Source organism: Schistocerca gregaria, chromosome 3, assembly GCF_023897955.1.
Source record: "Schistocerca gregaria isolate iqSchGreg1 chromosome 3, iqSchGreg1.2, whole genome shotgun sequence".
Classification (NCBI taxonomy): Eukaryota; Metazoa; Arthropoda; class Insecta; order Orthoptera; family Acrididae; genus Schistocerca; species Schistocerca gregaria.
Window position 1 is genome coordinate 171,054,053 of NC_064922.1, and position 26,329 is coordinate 171,080,381.

A 26,329-nucleotide genomic window follows, 5' to 3' on the forward strand; every position below is an offset into this window, starting at 1 on the left:
AATTCAGAAACAAACATTCTTCACACATTACATCAATACCAAGTGCGAATACATAGTGAAGTATTACACAGTTTTCTTTGCTCATTTTTTAACTACAAAACAAAAAAATATGAAAGAGACAGACATTGAAAGGAAAGGAAGAGGCAGATGGAAAAACAAATCTGTTACATGCATTAACATTGTATTCAAAATACATTTGAAAATTTATATGTATGGAGAAACCGTACCTGAAAGTTGAATGAAAATAAATAATAAATACTTACATGCAGAGCGTAAGATACAAACAAATTTCATATGTCATAGAGATTAATGAAAGGAAACATTAATATAGTATCAGACAATTGCACAAATGTCCCAGACCTAGTCTCACTGATAATAACATCCACATAGTGATAGAGACAGAAAGTTGGCCAAAAACAGATTTTAACCCTTTCACTACTGTGGACATATAGACATGTCCTGCTACACCATTCCCCAGGTGCTTTTAGACATGTATACGCGAGCACCTTGGATTTTCTTTCGGTGCTACGGACATGTATGCATGCATGCTGATGCCCCAACCATTCACTGCTGCAGACAAGTTACTTCCAAATTTCAGTTAGTATAGAAGTTGTGAGTATTTATCGTACAACATATGTGCCTCAGTGTGTGCTACCATTTGCAGAAAACCTCTTTTCAATATCTTGAATCATTTATGAGCTGTGACAGTTGTTAAGACCACATGATTCGTGATGCACAAGTACATGAATGAGTGCATCGCGTGTAGTCCTCCATCAAATATAAAAACCCAATAACTCAAGAATGAAATGAGATATCGTTCTGCTCTCAATTTTAAGTAAAATTTTGGTGTCTTGTCTGTATTTCATCCCCAGTAATGTATGAGCAAAAGTCAACTGTATGAAAAGTTTACCCAGTGTGTTTTCACCTCTGCTGAGGTGAGTACAAGTAACTAAAACAATTATGATCAGCCTTCATTATCAGACTCCTACCTTTCTTTGGGAGACATATTTCAATTGGCATTTATAATTTCATTGCTGTTGACTCTTCTGCTGCGACAGACACATGCTCACTGCATTCCATTCTGAGAGTGGCTTTTGTTATGGCTGTACTGCTCACCCAATGCTGATGCTTGTGCTGAGAGCACAATGGAAGATCCAGGCTGTACTAAAATGTTCTAGTGTTTCCCAACCTAACTGCTGAAGCATAGCCTTCGTCTGATTGACAGTTTCGGGCTATGTGTTATCATGCAACATGATGATTCTGTCTGACAGTCTACAGACCAACAGAAAGCCAACAGTAAAAACACCCCACATCTCCCCCACCAAAGAAATCCAAAACTGTTCGCACTAGTTCTGGTAAGGTCATGATAACCTTCCTCTTTAACTACAAGGGCCCCTGCTTGTCAAGTTCCTTGAGCATGCACCACAGTCAATGTGCAGCATTATGAAGACACTTTTTGGAAACTGCAACACATGCCATAAAGTGAAAATGCCCAGGAATGTTGTCAGACCGAGTCATCCTGCTATCCTGCTGTGCTATAGTGCCCATCCCCACACTGTCAATCGGATGAAGGCTACTTTTCAGCAATTTAGTTAGTAAACACTGCAATATCGTCCATGCATCCCCAATCTTTCCCTGTGTGATTTTCATTTTTTTGGCGACCTGAAGAAAGACATGCATGGACAATGGTTTCAGTCAGACAAGGAAGTGGAAAGGTGAGTGCAGTTGTTGATCCATTAGCAGCTGATCACGTTCTATGAAACAGAAATTGAGCATCTCGTCTCGGAGGAGGATATATGTCTTAAAGTATGTGGTGACTACTTTTGAATTGAATCATTCTGTGGTCCCACTGTGGTGGTTGTTTGATTTTCATTCTACTGCCCTGGTACAATATTCCAATGAAAGGTATGTGTCATGACAAGTTGTGAGGGGTGAGAACGACCCACTGTGACTTTACAACCATATTAGAAAACTACTTTGCAAACTGAAAGATCTTCACTGCAGATTTAAAAGCAGACAAGCCTTGTCGATGAACAAAAACTGTATGAAACCTAAAGTACTGTACGGAGAGCCATGTATGACATATTCAACAAATTTGAAAGTCAAATTCTATCTATCAGTCTGACAGATAATCCTGTAAAATTTTGGCCATTGAAGCAGCAAACAGATCAGTGCCATCAATCAAAACATTCAGTGACTAGAGAGAAGACTAGTATGCTAAATTTCTTGTTCCAGAATTGTTTCACTAAAGAAGGTATTACTTTTAATTGTTGTACAAATGCCAAAATAATGGATATTGAAATAAGTGACCGCAGGATAGAAAATGAACTAAAATTATTCAGCAAAGGAAAGGCAACTAACTGTACCTCATCGAATACCAACACAATTGTACATAAAGTATGTGAAAGAATTTGCTCTTCTTCAAGCAGCAGTCTTCCTTAGGTAGCTGGGGGTATGAATTGTACTAAGTGTTTGGAAATATCAGCAGTTCTTTTCCTTTTTCAGGAAACAGCTGTAGGCCTGTATCAGTGACGTCAGCTTGTTGTAGAATTTGATAACACATTTACATAATATGACCTTTTCAAGACTGAAAATCACCTCTGTAGGCATCAATATGTATTTAGCAAACAACAATAGTGTGAAAAATCGGCTCATTCCGATTGTCCATGAGACCCAGAGGGCAATAGATACCAATGCCCACGTTTCTGCCATGTTCGATGATTTCTGAAAGGCATCCCGTACAGTTCCTCATTGTCAACTAATGAATAAAAGGTGGTCATACAGAATATCAGACCAGTGTTGTGAGTGGATTAAAGAGTTCGATCTTCAGTCAAAAACTACCCCAAGGGAGGCATATAGGACCATTACTGTTCACCGTATACATAGGGTGAACCAGAACTCCACCAACAACCTTTCGGAGTTCATTCAGGGAAACCTTCTTAGTATTTTGGTATAAGGTATCCACCATCTTTGGCAGCTTGTTACAGAGTAATAATGTAATTATGATTTATTCAGTTTGTTGCCACAATCACCCTTGTTTCTGTAAAAATACCTTCACATTAATGAAGATAAAACACATTCAGTTTTATCACCGTGAGTACATTCTGTTCTGTCAGTCTATAGCACAGCACGTAACAATTGCAGAACTGTTCCCTTGCAGGGATTGTTCAAAATGTTGACCACCATGATCATGACAGAGTGTACAGCGATGCATCATCAACTGTCTTACACACTGAAGAATTTCAGGAGTTTAGTGTATTATTTCCATTCCCAGATAATCCTAACAACTAGTTCCATACGACAACGATAGTTCAGGTATACATGCCGCGTCGCAAGCTGAAGATGAACAGGTAGAGAAAGAGTGTGAGGATATTGAAACAGTAATGCAGTATGTAAAGGGGGACGAAAATCTAATAGTCATGGGCGACTGGAATGCAGTTGTAGGGGAAGGAGTAGAAGAAAAGGTTACAGGAGAATATGGGCTTGGGACAAGGAATGAAAGAGGAGGAAGACTAACAAGTTTCAGATAGTTATAGCGAATACCCTGTTCAAGAATCACAAGAGGAGGAGGTATACTTGGAAAAGACCGGGAGATACGGGAAGATTTCAATTAGATTACATCATGGTCAGACAGAGATTCCGAAATCAGATACTGGATTGTAAGGCGTACCCAGGAGCAGATATAGACTCAGATCACAATATAGTAGTGATGAAGAGTAGGCTGAAGTTCAAGACATTAGTCAGGAAGAATCATTACACTAAGAAGTGGGATACAGAAGTTCTAAGGAATGACGAGATACGTTTGAAGTTCTCTAACGTTATAGATACAGCAATAAGGAATAGCGCAGTAGGCAACACAGTTGAAGAGGAATGGACGTTTCTAAAAAGCGCCATTACAGAAGTTGGGAAGGAAAACATAGGTACAAAGAAGGTAACTGCGAAGAAACCATGGGTAACAGAAGAAATACTTCAGTAGATTGATGAAAGGAGGGAGTACAAACATGTTCCAGGAAAATCAGGAATACAGAAATACAAGTCGCTGAGGAATGAAATAAAAAGGAAGTGCAGGGAAGCTAAGAAAAAATGGCTGCAGGAAAACTGTGAAGACAGTGAAAAAGATATGATTGTCGGAAGGACAGACTCAGCATACAGGAAAGTCAAAACAACCTTTGGTGACATTAAAAGCAACAGTGGTAACATTAAGAGTGCAACGGGAATTCCACTGTTAAATGCAGAGGAGAGAGCAGATAGGTGGAAAGAATACATTGAAAGCCTCTATGAGGGTGAAGATTTGTCTGATGTGATAGAAGAAGAAACAGGAGTCGATTTAGAAGAGATAGGGGATCCAGTATTAGAATCGGAATTTAAAAGAGCTTTGGAGGACTTACGGTCAAATAAGGCAGAAGGGATAGATAACATTCCATCAGAATTTCTAAAATCATTAGGGGAAGTGGCAACTAAATGATTATTCACGTTGGTGTGTAGAATATATGAGTCTGGCGACATACAATCTGACTTTCGGAAAAGCATCATCCACACAATTCCGAAGACGGCAAGAGCTGACAAGTGCGAGAATTATCGCACAATCAGCTTAACAGCTCATGCATCGAAGCTGCTTACACGAATAATATACAGAAGAATGGAAAAGAAAATTGAGAATGCGCTAGGTGACGATCAGTTTGGCTTTAGGAAAAGTAAAGGCACGAGAGAGGCAATTCTGACGTTGCACCTAATAATGGAAGCGTGGCTAAAGAAAAATCAAGACACGTTCATAGGATTTGTCGACCTGGAAAAAGCATTCGACAATATAAAATGGTGCAAGCTGTTCAAGATTGTGAAAAAAGTAGGGGTAAGCTATAGGGAGAGACGGGTCATATGCAATATGTACAACAACCAAGAGGGAATAATAAGAGTGGACGATCAAGAACGAAGTGCTCGTATTAAGAAGGGTGTAAGACAAGGCTGTAGCCTTTCGCCCCTACTCTTCAATCTGTACATCGAGGAAGCAATGATGAAAATAAAAGAAAGGTTCAGGAGTTGAATTAAAATACAAGGTGAAAGGATATCAATGATATGATTCGCTGATGACATTGCTATCCTGAGTGAAAGTGAAGAAGAATTAAATGATCTGCTGAACGGAATGAACAGTCTAATGAGTACACAGTATGATCTGAGAGTAAATCGGAGAAAGACGAAGGTAATGAGAAGTAGTAGAAATGAGAACAATGAGAAACTTAACATCAGGATTGATGGTCCCGAAGTCAATGAAGTTAAGGAATTCTGCTACCTAGGCAGTAAAATAACCAATGACAGACGGAGCAAGGAGGACATCAAAAGCAGACTCGCTATGGCAAAAAATGCATTTCTGGACAAGAGAAGTCTACTAATATCAAATACCAGCCTTAATTTGAGGAAGAAATTTCTTAGGATGTACGTCTGGAGTACAGCATTGTATGGTAATGAAACATGGACTGTGGGAAAACTGGAACAGAAGAGAATCAAAGCATTTGAGATGTGGTGCTATAGACGAATGTTGAAAATTAGGTGGACTGATAAGGTAAGGAATGAGGAGGTTCTACGCAGAATCGGAGAGGAAAGGAATATGTGGAAAACACTGGTAAGGAGAAGGGACAGGATGATAGGAGATCTGCTAAGAGATGAGGGAATGACTTCCATGGTACTAGAGGGAGCTGTAGAGGGCAAAAACTGTAGAGGACAGAGATTGGAATACGTCAAGCAAATAATTGAGGACGTAGGTTGCAAGTGCTACTCAGGAAAGGAATTCGTGGCGGGCCGCATCAAACCAGTCAGTAGACTGATGACAAAAAAAAAACACGAGTATCAACCAGAGTCGTGTAAACTAGGCTTTTCACATGCCCCCAAAAGAAGAAGTCAATTGGTGTCACATCTTGGGACCAAGCTGGCCATGGTGTGGGACCAATGTGACGAAACTGTTCTTCATTGTGGTTTCTAACATAGAGTGCAAAGTGTGACAGCACCTGTCAAGCTAAAACAACATAATATGATGAATCCTCAGCAGCACATCTTCTAGAAACTGTGGGATTACATATTGAAGGCATGTTTAGTACCCAACTCCATTCTGTGTGTCAGGAGGCTGGGAAGGTCCACTCACAAAATCGTTGACAGTACCAGCCCATACGTTCATAGCAAACATCTGTCAATAGAACCAACACACTAATGCTTTTCATCTTCCCATACATGGCTGTTACAACTGTTGAACATTCCCTCACTTGCAACTATAGCCTCATATGTGAACAACGCAAAAGCAGGAACCTTGGAGTTTTCTACACATTACTGTAGGAACCAATTTTTAAACACTACTAGAAATGGGAAGTCTTCTGGCTGCAACAACTGCACATTCTGTGAATGTTCATTGGAGGAATCCTCCACCCACAAAAACAGTAGCTTAAAAACTGTCAGTTGACTGTTACTTGCATAGTGCTCACCAGTAGGACCTTTACCAGATACAGGATTGACAAATGGAATACAAAAGATCCCAAAGAGAACAGTGCATTTCATCACAGGTTTGTATAGTAAGTGCAAAAACATCACAGAGATACTCACCTAACCTAACTACAGTTGCAGGCATAAGAGAAGCTGTAAGCATTACTGTATGGTTTACTATTAAAATTTCAGGAGTGTACAATCCTAGAAGAGTCAACCAATACATTGCCTCCTACACACGGCTCACAGAGAAGCCATGAACGTAAAACTAGAGACATTTGAGCTAACTTATATCCTTGCCAATAGTTGTCCTTCCCAGGCACAGTTCATGACAGGAACATTTTACTATAAGCAGCCTTTTGGCCAGTCCCATAACTTTGTCATTATTTTACTGTTTGGTCTTTTAATTTGCAGACTTCTTCCATAAAAACAGCTCTCCTCATAATATATATTTTATCTGGTTATTGCCTTTGACTATGGTATACTGTCTTGGCATTTAGTTTTTTGTTCTGACATGTTAACTGTCCATAGTTTTTCAGTGCATCCTTCACTGCCAGGTTAACACATTGCTTTGTGCCTTCTATCTTTTCATAGACTTTAGTTTTCATTGGCTGACTCTCGCTTTTGCCAGCCCTGCTGTCTTTCCGCACCAATTACTTCCTTCCTTCCTTCATTTCTTTCGTTTCACATAAAATATTCTGTTTTCATACCCAGGAGAATGGCCACTTTATTTTTGTCAATAAGTTAAAGTACCACCCTTAGTAATTTTGAGCTTTTCCACTTTTATGTATATACACTGAAATTTTCATAATGTAGATATTAGAAAAATTTGCAGCATCTGAAGTAAATAAGAGCTTACTTTCTCTCTCTCTCTCTCTCTCTCTCTCTCTCTCTCTCTCTCTCTCTCTCTCTCTCTCTCTCTCTCTCTTTATTTTAAAAGTGGCTATTGAAATACAAGGAGTGTATAATAACAGATGCAACTCCAGATTGTGAATGGCAAGTAAATAAAGACATGACATTGAGTCATTTAAGAATGAGAATTAATTTTTTACTTGTGAAGTAAATTAAACTGGATCCAGGCTTACACAAAAAAAAAACAGCACCTTTGAAATGTATTCAAGTGACCACATGAATCTACCAGTCCTGATGTATGTACTGTAACTTATCTTTTATCACTGCTTTCAAGGCTGCTTGCCATTTAAGTCTGATCTGAGATTAGGAAAAAAAGAAAGAGATTATATTAGGACTGTGTGGAGGATATGACTGAGTCACTCTCTTGTCACTGCATTGTTGCAGTTTAAGCACTGATTAGATGGTCCAGTAGAAGGAACTATCACTGGATGTCTTCAAGCATGATCTTCAAAACTGACTCATGATAGAGTTTCATAATTGTTGAATGCTTTTAATTGATAAACCATTTAATTTGCAAAAAAAAAAAAAAAATTAAAAAAAAAAATGCAGTGTTAAAATTTCCTGTGTGTGTGGAAATACTCTGTTTTAAATCCAATTTGAACCTTGCTGTTCCAGTCTTTTCAGGGTGTACCTAAATCGTTCCATGCTGATACTAAGATAGTCCCTGAACGAAGGCAGTCTGTCAATGGCCACAGCTTACCATTAACTTGATCAGATAATGTAAACTGAACTTTAGAACAAATGTTCTTTCAAATTTGCGAATGCTTGGTCATTGTGTTTCTGCTCTCAAGGAAACCACAGATGCGTACAAGATTTTGACCTGTTCAGTAAAGTGGAAAAACCATTCCAATATTTGTAGGGTTCTTTGTGTGTCCCTTCTGCTCTTCTCCCAGCTCCTTCAAGAGAATAATTCCATAGTTCTGTGGCACTGTAGGAAACTTTTATTTTTGGACAGTTTAGAGGACTTATTTACTCAAAGGACAAGACTGAAAACATTTGAGTTTTAGGACAGTGTCCTCCTTTGGAGCTAATGAGTACAAAACATGCATACACAGGTATGGCTTTATTGTCCCTGCTGACTACATTGTACGGGTGCTGTAACCCAACTGGGAAGCACATGCAAAAATTCTGGGGGCACTGAAAGTTGTTCATGGCAAGTTGAGATTGTTGCGAGTTGCTGACTGTTGATGTTGCCAAAACTGTTCAGAGTTGATGATAGTTTGGATAGGTGCAACAATCCCTGGTTCTAGAGCACCAGTTATAACAACTGCTGCTACTAGTGCTGTTGTTTCAGGCATTTAATAATTTCATCATCAGTCTGGATGTGAAGACCACTAATATAGCTTGGATCATCCCACAACTAATGTAGTGTTAATGCTCTTCCATGATATATAACAAAGCATAGAATAATATAGTACACATAAAAACACTAACTGAAGAGACAGTTTGAAGAAATGAATAACTGCCCTTTTTGCAGACCACTGAAATGTAATCCTGTTTGTGAGTAATTTTACCTAGTCCCTATCTTCATTAGAAATATTCTTCTTCTAATTACTTGTAGAGAATCTACACAAGTCTTATCCGGCATGTTTCACGAGTGTGGATTGAATGTATACAAGGTTTATTGAATTAAGTGTCCAAGGGTACATGGTGTATTTGGGCTTCTGTGGTTACATGGAAAGCAATCCCTGCGTAGGAGCACTAACATTGGGATGCCTCGTCCTCCGGGCATTCACCAACCTCTGTGATGAGCGAGAGTGATGCGCACTGTTGCCCAACACATCTTAATTAAGTTCGTTTGAATGTGCATGTTAACGGTAGTCACATTTGTCACTCTTACATGGTCATGTGAGAAGTGTTGGTGTAAGGAGTTCAAGAAAGGACAAAAATGTGTTGAAAAAATAGCACACTTCCACCATCCCCACATCATCATCATAGCACAAAATATCGAGGTCAATCATTAACTTTTAGAAGGTGTTCTGCTCAAAGTTGGTCAGAAACATTGTATCTGTTATGAAAGTGATCAGTCAGTCATTCAGAATGAGTTGGGATTCCAAAAAGTGTCAGTTTGTTGATTTTTAAAATTGATGAATGGGTAATATAAGCTGCAGTTCTTCATACACTTTTCATGTCGTGTGAAGGAAGCGGTGATGGGTTTTTCCCAAAAATTGCCCCATGTAGTAAGACTTGGATCTGTCATAACTCATTCAAATTGAAGAAAACTATAATGAGACGGTGCAGGCATGGAAATAGGGTGATGGTGCTGTTAAACTCACAAGCACAGTTTTCTAGAAATGAAAAGGCACTCTGGTGGTAGGTTCCATGCAGGAAATCGGGCTGTTAATACTGAGTGGATTCTTCTTTGGCATGTTCAAATTTGATACCATTCCAAACAGAACAGTACCAAGGATGGAAGTATGTTGCAACTTTGTAACATGGCTAGATCCACAAACATCAAATGATGTTCATTGACCTGCCCTTGTGCATCCTGCCTGTAGCTCAAGGTTGTTATGTGTTGGTGCCACATATTTTACCTGCTCAAGGAATCTCTTGGTGAACTGGTGGAGAGTGCTTCTTGACAAGTGCAGAGGTACTACAGTTTGTGTGCAGTTGACATTAGTGTACTCATACTTTCTACAAACATTGCATTAAAACTGACCAGTGGTAAAAGTATGTACAAGGGTTGAATGAAAAGTAATGCCTCTACCTTCAGTAATTTGGTTTGGATGGGAATATTTTAATAGATCAAACGCAGAAATAACCCGTAGAATGTGATCTTTAATTACCAATATTCACTTTTCCACATAATGACCAGCCAACTGGATACACTTCTGACAACGATGAACAAGTTTTCAGAAGCCGTCATGGAAGAAGTCAACATTCTGTTTCCGCAACCACAATCTCGCAGTTCTCTCAACGTCTCTCGGTTGTAATGGTGTACCCACGTTTCGTCTCCTGTCACAGTTGAATGGAAAAAGGTGTCACCTACATTCTCATAACGTGAGAGGAGTTCCTGGCAAATTTGAAGTCTGTGAGCTTTCATTTCTGGAGTCATCATCCTGGGTACCCATCGTTCATGGATTTTCCAATAGCCAAGCAAAGCAATAATGTGACCCACATGTTCTTGTGAAACGCCGATTGTGTTTGCAGTTTCTCTCTGAGTGATAAGACAATTGTCCTTAATCAATCTGTCAACATTTTGCTTGTGAAACTTGGTGGTTGGTATCACAGGATGTCCAACTCTTTGTCTGTCATGCAGGTCAGATGTTCTCGCCTCAACATCTTTAAACTTACTCACCCAATGATGTACAGTGCTCACATCAACACAATCACCATAAGCTGGTTTCATTCTCTGATGAATTTCCTTTGGGGTGACACCTTCTGCTGTCAAGATTTCAATGAATGCACGTTGCTTAAATCTCATTGACCGACCATCTGCGCAAGGTTCCATACTTTGCACTGTAACAACACAACTGTTCAGTACTAAGGCTTCCTGCCAACTGGTGCTGTAGAGAAGAGGCTACGGAACAAGCCAGTACCTGCTGCATACCGATGCTGCCAACTGTTGAAGAGTTACGAAGGTGGAGGCATTACTTTTCAGTGAACCCTCATAGATAAGCAGTAAAACAGTAATTGTGGATCAATTTTGAATATAAAAAATTTTATTATTAAATGCTCGTTCATGTTTTAGCCATTCTCATATTTATAGTATGCTGTTGGGTTCCAAAATACTGCCTCCGGCAGAAATATATGAATATTAGAATGTAACTAAATTATTAACCTTTCTAAAACTGATGCAGACTGCACAATTCACATATTCAACAGTCCTTATAAGCACAATAGTTCTTGTTAATGGTTTTGTCTGCATACTTTTTATGTTCATTACTTGTTTCATAATGCCTCATCATCAAACATATAACCTCCTGAACTTTCTTGTATAATGACATATTGGTTAAGTTATTAGTATAAAGCAATTTTTATTGAATTATTTTCTTACCACATATTCTCAGGGCCGTGAGTGCTGCAGTGACTTGTCTATTACTTTCCATGGAATTGAAGCAGATAAAATATATCTTTATGATTACCTGCTCAACCATCTGAGAGTCTTCAGGCATGGCGGCCATCGTGGAAACATGCCACCTGTACTTAGCACACCAGAAGAAGAAGTAAGTAATTATATGTTTAAAATGCATTGTTCTCTTACCTTATCATTTTAGGTTCATCTGCTACCTACTTTTTAGCTTAAGTATGCTATGCTATGTTAACTTAATTTAAACAATATAGCCGCATGTAAACAATCATAGCTACTAGGAACTTTATTTCATGTTGCAATTCACATAATTCTCAGACCTCTGCACTTGATCTAAATTAATCCAGTAGGTCTCCAGATATTTACATCATTGCATAAAATAAAAACCATAACAGTATAATCATAGTTTTGTGATATTAGTGTTCTTATCTATTCTTTTATTGCTTTACACAATGTACGGTTGCTTACTTTACTTTATTTTTTCATGTCTGGAAGCCATATCATAATCTTTAAACCCAGTATTGTACCACATCCAGAGCTTCTTTCCTATCCAGCCACAAACTGTTGTGGTTGTATCTGTAGGGACAGTTTAGAGCAGCCCAGGAAGTGTTCCATGTATTGCACAGTTCCACAACCACACTTGTCGTCATCCACATTGCCTTGACCCCTCCCTGTTCTAATGTGGTTCGGGTTCCTCAGTGTTTCTAGTTTTTCTAGAACTGCCAGACACTACCTGTGCTGATGGATAGTCAAGATAGTGGTTCTTCCGTGGCCTGGTTTAAGAACCTTTTACGGCATCTCAGTCACCCAGGCTCTTACTGAATGCCAAAGAGAGTATGTCAGTTGTCAGTAGTTTGCCTGTGCATCTTTGTAAATTCATGAGATGATTTTTGGGAGCTGGGACTCGCAAGATCAGCAGTTCTGTGGCACTTTTGCTGGGTCGTGGGTTTCATATACCCCATTGTTATTCAACATGTTTCACTAAGGGTTACGTTGACTTTCTTTGCATGGGTAGATGGGGTCCATACAGGGCAGGCGTATTCAGCCATAGAGAAGGGTAATGCTTGTGCAGTGGTTCTCAGTACAGGAAGTTTTGCTCCCCATGTGCTATTTATGGGTTTTGCAAAATATTGTTTCTGGTAGACACCTTATGATGAATCTTTTTACACTGGTGTCTATATGTCTAAGATCTTTCCAACATCACACCTGTATGTTCCAATGTGATATTACTCCAAGTAACATTGAGCTTCTGTGAACTGTGCTTGCCAGGTCATCTGCATGTAGGAAATACTTCATATAATTAGGTGTTGGCTGGTTGTTAAGTGTGTAGTTTAAAAAGGAAGTGGGCCAGACCACTTTGCTGGGCCAGTCCATTTCTTTGATTCCTCCATCATCTCTTTTTCCCATAAAAAATGATATAAAAGTGTCCATTTCGTAAGAGAGACTCAATGATCTTGGCGAAATGGTAATCTCTGACTTGAGTATAAAATTTCTGGAAGAGCAATCTATGGTTGACTGAGTTGAGGTTGACCAGTGATAGTCCTGTAATATTTTTATTTCAGTCCCTTCTTGTCTGTTGCTGAAACATGTATCCAGTTGTTTGGTTAGATATCTGTAATTATTTGAAGAGTTATCACACGCCATAGTTCTGGTTTTTTAAATTTTACTTTGAGCCACACCAAGTATTTACATACAGGGTGTTTCAAAAATGACCGGTATATTTGAAACGGTAATACAAACAAAACGAGCAGTGATAGAAATACACCGTTTGTTGCAATATGCTTGGGACAACAGTACATTTTCAGGCAGACAAACTTTCGAAATTACAGTAGTTACAATTGTCAACAACAGATGGCGGTGCGGTCTGGGAAACTCTATAGTACGATATTTTCCACATATCCACCATGCGTGGCAATAATATGGCGTAGTCTCTGAATGAAATTACCCGAAACCTTTGACAACGTGTCTGGCGGCATGGCTTCACATGCAGATGAGATGTACTGCTTCAGCTGTTCAATTGTTTCTGGATCCTGGCGGTACACCTGGTCTTTCACGTGTCCCCACAGAAAGAAGTCACAGGGGTTCATGTCTGGCGAATAGGGAGGCCAATCCATGCCGCCTCCTGTATGTTTCGGATAGCCCAAAGCAATCACACGATCATCGAAATATTCATTCAGGAAATTAAAGACGTCGGCTGTGCGATGTGGCCGGGCACCATCTTGCATAAACCACGAGGTGTTCGCAGTGTCGTCTAAGGCAGTTTGTACCGCCACAAATTCACTAAGAATGTCCAGATAGCGTGATGCAATAATCGTTTCGGATCTGAAAAATGGACCAATGATTTCTTTGGAAGAAATGGCGGCCGAGACCAGTACTTTTTGAGGATGCAGGGACGATGAGACTGCAACATGGGGCTTTTCGGTTCCCCATATGCGCCAGTTCTGTTTATTGACGAAGCCATCCAGGTAAAAATAAGCTTCGTCAGTAAACCAAATGCTGCCCACATGCATATCACCGTCATCAATACTGTGCACTATATCGTTAGCGAATGTCTCTCGTGCAGCAATAGTAGCGGCGCTGAGGGGTTGCCGCGTTTGAATTTTGTATGGATAAAGGTGTAAACTCTGGCGCATGAGACGATACGTGGACGTTGGCGTCATTTGGACCGCAGCTGCAACACGGCGAACGGAAACCCGAGGCCGCTGTTGGATCATCTGCTGCACTAGCTGCGCGTTGCCCTCTGTGGTTGCCGTACGCGGTCGCCCTACCTTTCCAGCACGTTCATCCGTCATGTTCCCAGTCCGTTGAAATTTTTCAAACAGATCCTTTATTGTATCACTTTTCGGTCCTTTGGTTACATTAAACCTCTGCTGAAAACTTCGTCTTGTTGCAACAACACTGTGTTCTAGGCGGAGGAATTCCAACACCAGAAAAATCCTCTGTTCTAAGGAATAAACCATGTTGTCCACAGCACACTTGCACGTTGTGAACAGCACATGTTTACAGCAGAAAGACGACGTACAGAATGGCGCACCCACAGACTGCGTTGTCTTCTATATCTTTCACATCACTTGCAGCACCATCTGTTGTTGAAAATTGTAACTACTGTAATTTTGAAAGTTTGTCCGCCTGAAAATGTACTGTTGTCCCAAGCATATTGCAACAAACGGTGTATTTCTATCGCTGCTCGTTTAGTTTTTATTGCCGTTTCAAATATACCGGTCATTTTTGAAATACCCTGTAGATGTTTGTGTAATGAGTGACAAATGACAATGGGCTGTAACTTTGTACATCTTTGTATTAAACTTACAATATGCTAACATACTAATCAATTACATTTTAGAAATTGACACAAAAGGCAGGAAAAGTAAAACAAATTAGGCAGTGAATTTCTTTCGATTAACTGTTAGCTGTAGAATTGGAAACTGGCAAAATCATAGGTACTATTTTACGATGTGGATTTTTCAGTGTCCACCACCCTGGAATATTGAAATTTTGAAGACACATAACTTTTGAAATAATTTAGGAGTAGATTTTGGAATAAATCCATTCTCGAGCTAGAGTATAAAATGTGTGCGCGCGCGCGCGCGCGCGCACACACACACACACACACACACACACACACACACACACACACACACACACACACACGTGTGCAGTCTGTGCCCCTAAATGAAGGTGACTTGTAGAAGTGAATTGGAAGTGTTTGATGGGATAGAGGAAGAGGAGACTGTTGGGTGAAGGGCATGGGAATAGTGGGTTAATGGAGATTGAGGTGAGGAGTGTTGAAAAGACCCACAGAAGAGAAAAAATGCAAGAGCTTAAAGCCACTTAGCATATCTTGTACCCTGTCACAAAGGAGGCATTTGACGCCACACAACTACCCAGGTTTGTGAAGTCATTTACCTCTGCATTGAAGCAGCCTGCACAGAAGACTAGTGTTGGCACCCAGACTATGACAGCTGAGCAGGGCACCTCAGTCTGCACCTGTATTAGCAGCTTCAAGCCTTCACCACTAGTCCAGCAACCAAATGTTTCTGCCACCGAAATAATGGTTGAAGCAGAACCTCATGTCATAAATGATAATTGGCACTTACAACAGTCAACTGAAGAGCATCAACAGAACATTTCTGTTAAAATCGCTTTACCATCATCCCCAAAATGCAAGCTGGAGACAAAAAACAACAGGCTAAAACAATCAGGTTTGAAGCCATCTGATCATGCAGGATTGATCCTGTGTGAATGTATCTGATGATGGCCATGCCATCAATGGTATGGATGTCTACACCTGCCTGAGGGAACCAATGTGTCCCTCAAGTAACCCCCCTCCATCTCTCTCCTCCCATTGCAGTCTCCCACTCTGGAGGAATGACAGGAAAACCTCACTGTTAAGATGTCTTGCCTACTTCAGTAGAAGTTAAATGGGTTTAGGACCCATGTGTACGAACTATATCTATTAGTTCAGGGTAGACCAATATGTATATGTTGTGAAGGTACTTGTTTTTAATTATCTGATGCTCCTGAGCTTCGTGGCCACATTCTCCATAGAAAGGACGACCTTAGTGGAAAGTGAACTGGAGGAGGAGTGGCTTTTTTCATTAACGTTGCCTGCTACTTCTTACTTCTCTCCCCCACACTCATCCTAGAGGCAGTCTCTGTATCGGCACGTGTGTGTCACGGGTTGTCAATATGTTCCCTGTACCTGCATGATGAGATAAAAGAAATTATTCAGATAGTTAAAGCAGATGAAAACTTAATCGTGATGGGGGACTGAAATTCGATAGTAGGAGAAGGAAGAGAAGGTAAAATAGGAGGTGAGTATGGATTGGGGGAAAGGAGTTAAAGTGAAATCCACATGGTAGAGTTTTGCAGAGAGCATAATTTAATCATCGTGAACACTTGGTTGAAGTATCATAAAAGAAGGTTGTATACGTGGAAGAGACACCAAAAGGTTTCAGATTAATTATATAATGGTAAGACAGAGATTTATGAACCAGATTTTAAACTGTAAGAGACCACCAGGACCAGATATGGAATCGACCACAATTTATTGGCTATGAACTGTAGATTAAAACTGAAAAATTGGAAAAGTGTAGGGAATTAAGGAGATGGGACCTAGATAAATTTAAAGAACCAGATATTGCTCAGAGTTTCAGAGAGAGAGTTAGGCAATGATTTACTAGCACAGGGGAAAGCAATACAGTAGAAGATGAATGGGTAGTTTTAGGAGATGAAGTAGTGAAGGTAGCAGAGAATCAAATAAGTAAAAAGACAGGGCACAGTAGGAATCCTTAGATAAGACAAGAAATATTGAATTTAAGGAAAAAAATTATAAAAATGCAGCAAATGAAGCAGGCAAAAGGGAATACAAACATTTAAAAAATGAGATTGACAGGAAGTGCAAAATTGCTAAGCAGGAATGACTAGAGGGTCGGTATGGCCATTGACAGAATATGACAAAAATGCACTAAGAACCTTTGAGCAGAAAATACTATGCAAAATCTGTGGTGCAGTAAGAGAGGAAGAAGGCTGGAGGATATTCTACAACACTGAATTAAAAGTCTTAATACTAGATAGAGACATAGTAAAATTTGTGAAATCACAGCAAATACGATGCCTGGTCACATGGAGAGAATGGCATGGGATAGAGGCAGGGGACAGTATTCCAAAGCGCCATTCAGCTAGGCAAAAAGGGAGGCCTAGAAGAAGATGGATTGATGATGTAATAGTGGATCTCACCAGTATGGGAATCAGGGATGGAAAAGAGCAGCAAACAACTGAGAAATGTGGAGGAAAATCATTGAAGAAGCCAAGGCTCAATGAGAGCTATAATGCAACAGAAGAATAAGAAGAATGACAGATGTAACAAGAATTAAGAAGCATATTTCCCTAGGGGAAAGATAGCTACTGCCTACGGGGAAAATTGAAGAGACCTATGGGCAAAAGTGAATCAGCTGTATGGATATCAAGAGCTCAGATAGTAAAGAAGGGAAAGCTAAAAGGTGGAAGGAGTATATAGAGGGTCTGCACACCAGAGATGAACTTTAAAGCAATATTATATAAAGGGAAGTGGATGTAGATGAATATGAGATAGGAAATATGATACTGTGAGAAGAATTTGACAAATTTCTGAAATATCTAAGTTGAAACAAGACTCTGGGAGTAGACAATATTCTGTTAGAACTACTGATAGTCTTGGGAGAGCCAGCCGTGACAAAACTTTTCAATTTGTTGTGGAAGATGTATGAAACAAGTGAAATACCACCAGACTTCAAGAAGAATGTAGTAATCCCAATTCTGGCAGAAGCAGACCTCGGTGAAGATCAGTTTGGATTCTGGCGAAATGTAGGGACATGTGAGGCAATACTTATCCTACGAATTATCTTAGACGATAGGTTAAGGAAGGCAAACCTTCACGAATGGCACTTGTGGACTCAGAGAAAGCTTTTGACAATGATTACTGGAATACTCACTTTGAAATTCTGAAAGTAGCAGGGGTAATATAAAGGGCATGAACGGCCACTTACAACTTGTACAGAAACGAGATGAAAGTTATAAGAGTCGAGGGGCATGGAAGAGAAGCAGTGATTGAGAAGGAGGTGAGACAGGGTTGTAGCCTATCACCAATGTTGTTCAATCTGTATGTTAAACAAGCAGTAAAGGAAACCAAAGAAAAATTTGGAGTAGGAATTAAAGTCCAGGAAGAAGAAATAAAAACTTTGAGGTTTGACAATGATATTGTAATCCTGTCAGAAGCAGCAAAAAACTTGGAAGAGCAGTTGAAGGAAATGGACAGTGTCTTGAAAGGAGGATGTAAGATGAACATCAGCAAAAGCAAAACAAGGGTATTGAAATGTAGTCTAATTAAATCAGGCAATGCTGAGGGAATCAGATTAGGAAATGAGACACTTAAAAGAATAGATGAGTTTTGCTATTTGGGCTGCAAAAGCTGCTGATAGCTGAAATAGAGAAGATGTAAAATGTAGACTGGCAATGACAAGAAAAGTATTTCTGAAAAAGAGAAGTTTTTTAACATCAGATATAGATTAAAGTGTTAGAAAGTATTTTCTGAGGGTATTTGTCTGGAATGTAGCCATGTATGGGAGTGAAACATTGATAATTAAGTGTTTGGATAAAAAGAGAATAGAAGCTTTTGAAATGTGGTGCTGCAGAAGAATGCTGAAGGTTAAGTGGGTCAGTCACATAACTAATGGGGAGATACTGGATAGAATTGGGGAGACGAGGAATTCATGGCACAACTTAACCAAAGAATGAATCATTTGGTAGGACACATTCTTAGACATCAAGGGATCACCAATTTTATATTGGAGGGAAGTGTGGGTGGTCAAAATGATAGAGGAAGACCAAGAGATGAATACAGTAAGCAGATTCAGAAAGATGTAGATTGCAGTAGTTATTCAAAGATGAAGAGGTTTGCACAAAATAGAGTAACATGGAAAGAGGCATCAAACTAGTCTTTCAACTGAAGACCACAACAACAACATGCCCCTATATGAGGTGCCAAATGAAGAGACTCTTCATGACATCCTTACTCAGCACCCAACCCCTTCCTTCTGTGTGTTTATTTTAATACACACTTTATGCTTTGGGGCTGTGCAAGCACATGGGATGAAGCAGTTGAGAGCCTTCATGTCCACATGTGCATGTTTGATGAACACAGGGCAGAGCACACACTTCAACACTGCAACAGGATCATTCATTGCTACCAGTATCTCAGTATGCTCTGTGGCCCTCACACAAACTGATCAGTGGGAAGTAACTGATGACTTGCACTGGATCCACTTGCCAGAGTGATGCTTGAAAGAAAATCACCACGATGAGTGCTCAGTATGGGAGACTGGACACTTTACAGCCATCTTGTTGTGTTTGAACAGTATGATTGTACCCAGGAATCGTTGCATCATTTTACCCAATTGATCCACCACACCACTACTGAAGTTTCCATTCCACAGTCTTAAGGTGAACTGAAAAGGCAGTATGTCCATTGAAGGAGCAATGAAAGCCACTCTTCAATCAGGAATAGATGTGTGGTTCAGATGCCAGTCAACTAAAGTTTAAGTACCAGCCAACTGAAGAGAATATCAGGTAGCGAGAGTGCAGTGTCACCAAAATATTAAAACCAGTAAAACGAGATTGTGGCAATAGTTTTTGACCATCATAAATTGTTCCACTAAAAGTACAGCTGTATGAGAGACCATCAGGAGTATTTCAGGATTCAACATTCCAATGCTACAGAATGAGTGCTGAGAGGGGCAGCTGGGGCTTCAGTTCCACCACTGCATTATCTGTGACTCACGATGTGTCTTCTGTCACTATAGGATCCACTGTAGTATGTTGTGGCACCACACAGGACAGAGCAAAGAAATCTTCCTCACCCTTTTAAACCTCACTTGGCACCAGGACACTGACTCATGTCAAGAGGAAAATTTAGTTCCAATTTTAAAGCCTGTGAAGGACTGGACAGAGCCAAGCAGTATAGAGTTACCTCACTAGCTCCATTGGAATGACCTTGGAGCAGATGGTCAATTTCCACCTTGTTTGGATCTTAGAAACCAGACAGCTCCGTATTTGCTTTTGGTATGGATTCAGGAGATGTCACTCCACTGTTGGTAACCTGGTCCTTGTGGTAGCAGCTACAAAGAGGCTTTTCTGTGCCAGCATCACCTCCTGGGTATATTTTTTGACATCAAGCAGGCCTACGACACTACTTGGAGGCATATTCTTCTCGCGCAACTCCATGAACGGAGTGTTTGAGGATTTCTTCCCCACTATTTTTGATATAAAATCAGTGGCATTCTCTCTGATCACTTCAGTAGGAATTTGAAGTCTTTCAGTGCAGTGTTTCATATGTGACTGTCTTTGGCATCACTATTAATAGTATCAAGTTGATCATATCATATATCATGGCATGCCCTGTTCAGTGTTCTTAGTTTGCTGACAACTTCTCTGTCTTTTGTTGCTTGTTGAGCCTAGCAACATCAACTCATTGGTTGCAGCTGGCTATGATATAGTTGAAGGAATGGGCAGAGAGGAGGGGGTTTTAATTTCTCAACTGAGAAGTCTGCATTCAAATTAACCATTCACATTCTGTTTTAAACTTTCCTGCGATTTGAAAGGGGGATATTGTTCTTTATTTTAAAGATATGGTGAGGTTTTTGGGTCTCACATTTGGCTGTAAACTTGCATGGTTGCCACACCTTAGGGACCTGAAAAGTTGTCCTGGAAAGCACTGAGCATTGTAAAATATCTTGGCCATAATTCATGATGAGCTGACTGAACTTGTCTGCTCCAGTTTTACAGGGTCTTTGTGTGACCCTGGCCTGATTATGGTGCACAGTGTGTGAGAGTCTGTATGAGGCCCTTATTTAGAAATATTGGACTTCGTGTACTTTGAAGGAATTTGGCTAGCCACTATGGACTTCAGAACCAGCCCCATACCAATCCATGCTAAAGCTAATGACCCACCACTTCACATCAGGTGATGACTCCTCATAGTCCAACAGGCCTCAAAACACTGTCCAAGCCATAAACATCCTCGGCCACCAATGGAAATGCTTTTTCATCATTGACAATGAGCAATGAGGCCCTATGGGATTCGCCCAGAGCATTGCCTTTAAGAGATGAAGGTGGCTAATTTTAAAGTTTTGCACCAAGGTTCGAGAAGATCTCCACCTTGGCTCCTGCAGGGGCCCAGAGGTATTTCAGACTTGACACGTAATAAGAAGTACTGCACTCCAGATTTTACATTTCACTGTGTTTCTTAACAATTTAGAACGCATCACAATTTTAAAGTTGCATACATTGGTGGCTCTAAGCAAGAGGATTCCCTTGGCCATTCAGTAGCATTTTGTGATCACGTCTTCAGGATTCATTTTTGCTGTGAATATATTGTAGTTACCACAAAGCTCCATGTGATATAGAAAGCAGATGAGGCATTTTTAGAGCAGATGGTTTTTCACCTACTCCAATTCCCTTAGTGCCCTCCAATCATTGCAGATAAACTGTTCCAGCTAACGTATGACCAACTGTACTTCCTTCAACTGCAGGGGAACCTGGTATCTTTCTACTGTGTACCAGGGCATGTTGGAATTTGGGGAAGTGAATAGGCAAGCCAACGTGTCAAGGAGGCCCACAGGAAAGGTGCTGTGGCACTGTGCCATTCCCCTGCAAGTTGTCCTTTTGGTGCTGAATCAGAGATCTGTACAGTTGTGGGAGGAGTGGCTAGCAGTGGGGGACAATACGCTGCACTTAGTGAAGGCAGCTATCTAGCTGTAGACTAACTCCTGCCAGTCTGGCAGGATGAAGTGGCCTTGACTCACTACCAAATTGGGCACTGTCCCCTAATACATGGCTTCTTCCTCTGGTGAGAGAACGCCCGCCCCCTCCCCAAATTTCTAATGCCTCGAGCATGCAAATTATTGTAAGCAACATTTTAACTAAGTTCTGCATTTTGTTGGGTTGGTGCATAAATTCATAGTGTTTTTCAATAAGTTTAATAAATTCAACAGATACACATGACAGAGACTTCACTATTTACAACTGTCTAACGTTACTGGACTAACTTTTCTATTCCATGGCTGTAGAAATCGCATGGTTTTGACATGAAAGAACTCATAGAGTCATGTTCAGAGCACATTTTCATCTGGAAAGGAAGTTCCTTAAAGATTTCAAAAGAGAGTGGAAAAGATGAAAATCTGAGGACCCATGATCAGGAGAATAAGGTGGTGCGGAATGACATCCCAACCCAACTCTGTACAGCGATTTTTGTCAGTCTAGCAGAATGCGGACAGGTGTTATTGTGGAGTAGCACCATTCCACACAGTCTTCCTGATCGCTGTTCTCGGATTGCATCTGCAAGACATATCAGTTGTTGACAATAAATGTCAAGATTGATGGTTACACCTTGGTGAAGCAATTTGTAGTACATCACACCATTGCTGTTCCACCAGTTGCATTACTGAGTGAGGTGGTGCAGTGGTTAGCACACTGGACTAGCATTCCGGAGGATGACGGTTCAAACCCGCATCCAGTCATCCTGATTTATGTTTTCCTTGATTTCTTGACATCACTGCAGGCAAATGCCAGGATGGTTCCTTCGAAAGGACACAGCTGACTTCCTTCCCCATCCTTCCCCTAACCCAATGGGATCAATGACCTCACTGTTTGGTCCCCTCCCCTGAATCAACCACCAAATGCATAACATTCTCTTTTGTGAATGTGCATGCAGGTCTTTTTACAGGACGTTGCTGCTCTGTTTGAGCTCAACCATCCCTTTATTTTCCTTATGTTAGCATAAAGACACCCTTTCTCGTGCCACCATACAGGATAGGAATGGTCGATGGTGTTCCTGAGCCAGTTGATGCCAAGATAGCAGATATGCACCCATGGTCACTTGCTGATTTTTGGGATTACGGCTTAAACATGTGGCATCCTTACATCCAATTTTTGAACCTTTCCCATTGCATGCAAATGTGACATGATCGTGGAAGGATCACAGTTCATCACATTTGCCAGGTCTACAGTACACTGACCTTGATCATTATGAACTAATGTGTTTAAAGTACCTTCATAAAAACCCGAATGTCTTTCTAAATGTGGAGTCATTAATGTCAAAAGGATCCTCCTCAAAATCAGAAAACAGTTTTCTTGCCATGCTCTGTCCAATGGCATTATTCCCATACAAGGTGCAAATGTTTCTCACTACCTCTGCTGCCATCACCACTCTGATAAACAGTGACAGAAAAATATGTCACAAATGTTCAGATTTCTCAACTTGGCACTCCATTTTTTAGCATCCGCAGCACCTCTCACTATCTCAAAATGACATACAGACAATATGTAAATCCAAATAGCAACAGTTAACTACAAATAGAAAATGACAAGTCATGATAGGCTCGAAGAAGCAAATTTAGGTGAGTGACCTGCCCTCTGTTTCAGCTGAAAACAAGACAGATGTAGTCAAACTTACATGTAGTCAAACTTTTAAAATTTTGAGAAGTGTCTGGATTCCAGCTTTAACTGTTAGGCTGGAGATTTTAGTGTGCTGCAGAGCAGCTGGCTCAGCCGTTTTATTCCAACGATCAGCTAACCACAGTTATTTGCTGTTTTATTTTAACTTGTTCCACTGCTTTTATCCTTTTTACTGTGATATTGTAGTCTAAATTGTGATTTCCATTGTTTGTGTGTGTGTGTGTGTGATGTTGTTGCTGGTTTTATTATTATTATTATTGAAAGAGAAGGTGGTGGTCCTTACGTTTTTCTTTGCATTTCATGTTTATTAATTTTGTGATCCTTAGCCACACTCATCTCTTAAAATTTTAGTAAGAACACTAAAGACCCTGCTGCCATGCACCCACACCACAATATCACCACCACCACCATCACCATCAGCAGCTCCATTTTGCTTGTGATTCCTTGTTCTTCCCAGAGGCATGGTCTGCCATGTTCATCATCAGTCAAACTTGTTTGACCACACTAAATGTCTGTGTTACCTAACCTTTGTTTCATATGATGGTGTGTTATTGTAATATATTTCCACCAATTCAGCATGAATTTGTACAGTAGTGGTCTTCGTCAAATATAGAAAATTAATTGGCATGCAATACTCCACTTTACCAATGGGCAGTGCCATTTCTTTTAGGCTCCTCTAGATATGTGCAACGGTACTGTGGCATGGGGATTTTAGTTTGTACCAGACTGCAGACATGTACCTGCAATCAGGCAAATAGTTAATTATGTAACTTTATTTTTTCAAGTTGATAATATAAACTTTGACTACTCCTCGTATTTGCTGCCATTGAAAATTATTTATTCAGTAAAACACCAGTGGACTGGCCCAAAAAAGTGTAAAATGCAGGAAAGCATAGGACACACAACAAGCAAAAATGTATAAATTACCCTTTCTTTATATTGTTCAAAACATGAAATTAAAACAATTTAAATTGGCATTTTAAAAAAAATTTAGATAATTTTTTTTTTCTTTCTAATAGCAGTTAGCTCTACTTGTCTCTCCACAGTATGCAGTTTTTGCAAATTTGTATGGCAATCAATGTTAAAGGTTGTGATAATGTCAAAGAAAACTTAAAGTACAGAAATGTTGTAACATGGAATTATTAATGATGGGAAAGCAGTGTATTGAGAGACTGGCACCTCTCTTGGGACCAACAAAAATGATCATGAAAAGCAGGAAAACATAAAATGCGGTACTGGAAAAATGGGGTTTAACTGTATCTGTCACCAGTGCTCTTCTGAACTAGCTGTTCAGATTAAGTATTTAGTATTGGTTCATAAAATTTCTCATCACACAAACCACTTAAAAATCTGTAATTATTCCAGTCAGTCTTCTATAGTGAGAACAGAGTGGTTGGAGAGAGTCAGTACTAGCAACCTGAGGTTTTCTCTAGAGTTTTCATTTACATATGACATTCAGTCTGGTAGTTGTTAGTAGGACTGAATTAAGAGTTTACACCTATCCCTGATACTGAGCCTTGCCTAAGCAATATAGCATGCAGCTTCAATTTCTATCTCGGGTGATTTGTGTTTCTTGTCTACTGTGATGAGTCCACCACCTATATCTGCTCAATATATGCTTACATTTACCAAAAAAGCTCACTGCCATCAATTTTGGTTTTCAGTGAGCTCTTAACACCTAATTTTATATGAGCACTGCTTTTTAGGAGTGCTTCAAACTGTGGGCCTTTGTTGCAAATTCTTTGACTGATGTTCACTAGGATTTTAATAGATTCACTTGTAGGGGGGGGGGGGGGCATTTCTTTGGGGTCTCCTACTGCTATCATTTTCAGGACTGGATGGGGAGTTGCCTAATGAAAAACCCTTCTTTATCTTCTGATGTGTAGTACACCTCGACTGATGTAAGTGGACTTAGAGTTCCCAATCTTATCACCCAAGGCTAACAAGTCACAACTTAGCTTGTTTCAGAACCTCTGAAGTCTCTATTTCAAGCCTTGTACTCAATTCAAAATTTGGAAACAGTGCTGTAGATTGTGAGCTTTGTTGAAATCCTGTGAGCAAGGTTGGTCTTCTCAGCCATGTCTGCCAGTTTCTGGAATGATCAAAATATGACCTCAGAGCCTAGAGGAAATGCATTGCTTATTCCAAAAAATGTGCCACACTCTACAGTTGGTCACACCTTATTCTCTCGATGGCTGCCCAAGCAGCCTTTTCGGCATATTGAATGAGGCCTCCAGGCATACACACAAAGTGCACAAGGTAATGCTGTCCATCCGTTGCTGGCATTTCACTAAAGGGTACCATTGTTTGTCATACTTTCAAACTGCCAATAATTAAAAGACACCTGTCCTTTTGTGCTTGCCTCCCCCTGACATGAGTTATAACAAGCTTCCCAGGTGGTCAAGCATGTCACATAGGCTCGGTTTCAGTTTCAGTGGGAGACAGCACTTCAAATTTGATGATGGATGTAGTACAGTGAGTTCTGTGGTCCCTGCATCACATGCACAGGCCATCCTTAGACCGACCACTGATGCACTCCTCACAGTTAGGTTGTTGAACTGTGATAGACTCCCACATTTCCTGGGAACGGAGACATTATTTATGGTGGATGATGGTACATGAGGTATCTTATTCAGTACACCTGGTAAGTGCCTCTCAGTAGCCATCCCAACAAACCCTTTCGCAGCAGTTTGCAATCACTTGACATGAATTAGGGTGATTCCCTGTTGCTCTCAAACAGCAACTAAAACAAGTCTCTGTATGTTGTGCGACTCCACTGTTGACTATAGAATGTCTAATTAAACAACTTTCAGCCGTCTTCATTTTCAAACTGTTATTTTATTTGAGTACCAGTTTCGGCAATCACTACACCATCTTCAGGCCCCCTGACCAATATGTAGGAAGATTCCAACCTTGGTCCCAGTCAGAATA

The 26,329-nt window shown here is 40.2% G+C and overlaps 1 protein-coding gene across 1 annotated transcript in view; it reads left to right on the top strand.

Moving 5' to 3' along the window:
- LOC126355067 (glycoprotein-N-acetylgalactosamine 3-beta-galactosyltransferase 1-like) overlaps positions 1-26,329 on the top strand; it is a 52,144-nt gene that overhangs the window by 22,034 nt on the left and 3,781 nt on the right. The window contains exon 3 of the mRNA XM_050005235.1: positions 11,388-11,543. Coding sequence (XP_049861192.1) covers positions 11,388-11,543 — 156 coding nt within the window. The remainder of the gene's footprint in view (positions 1-11,387; positions 11,544-26,329) is intronic.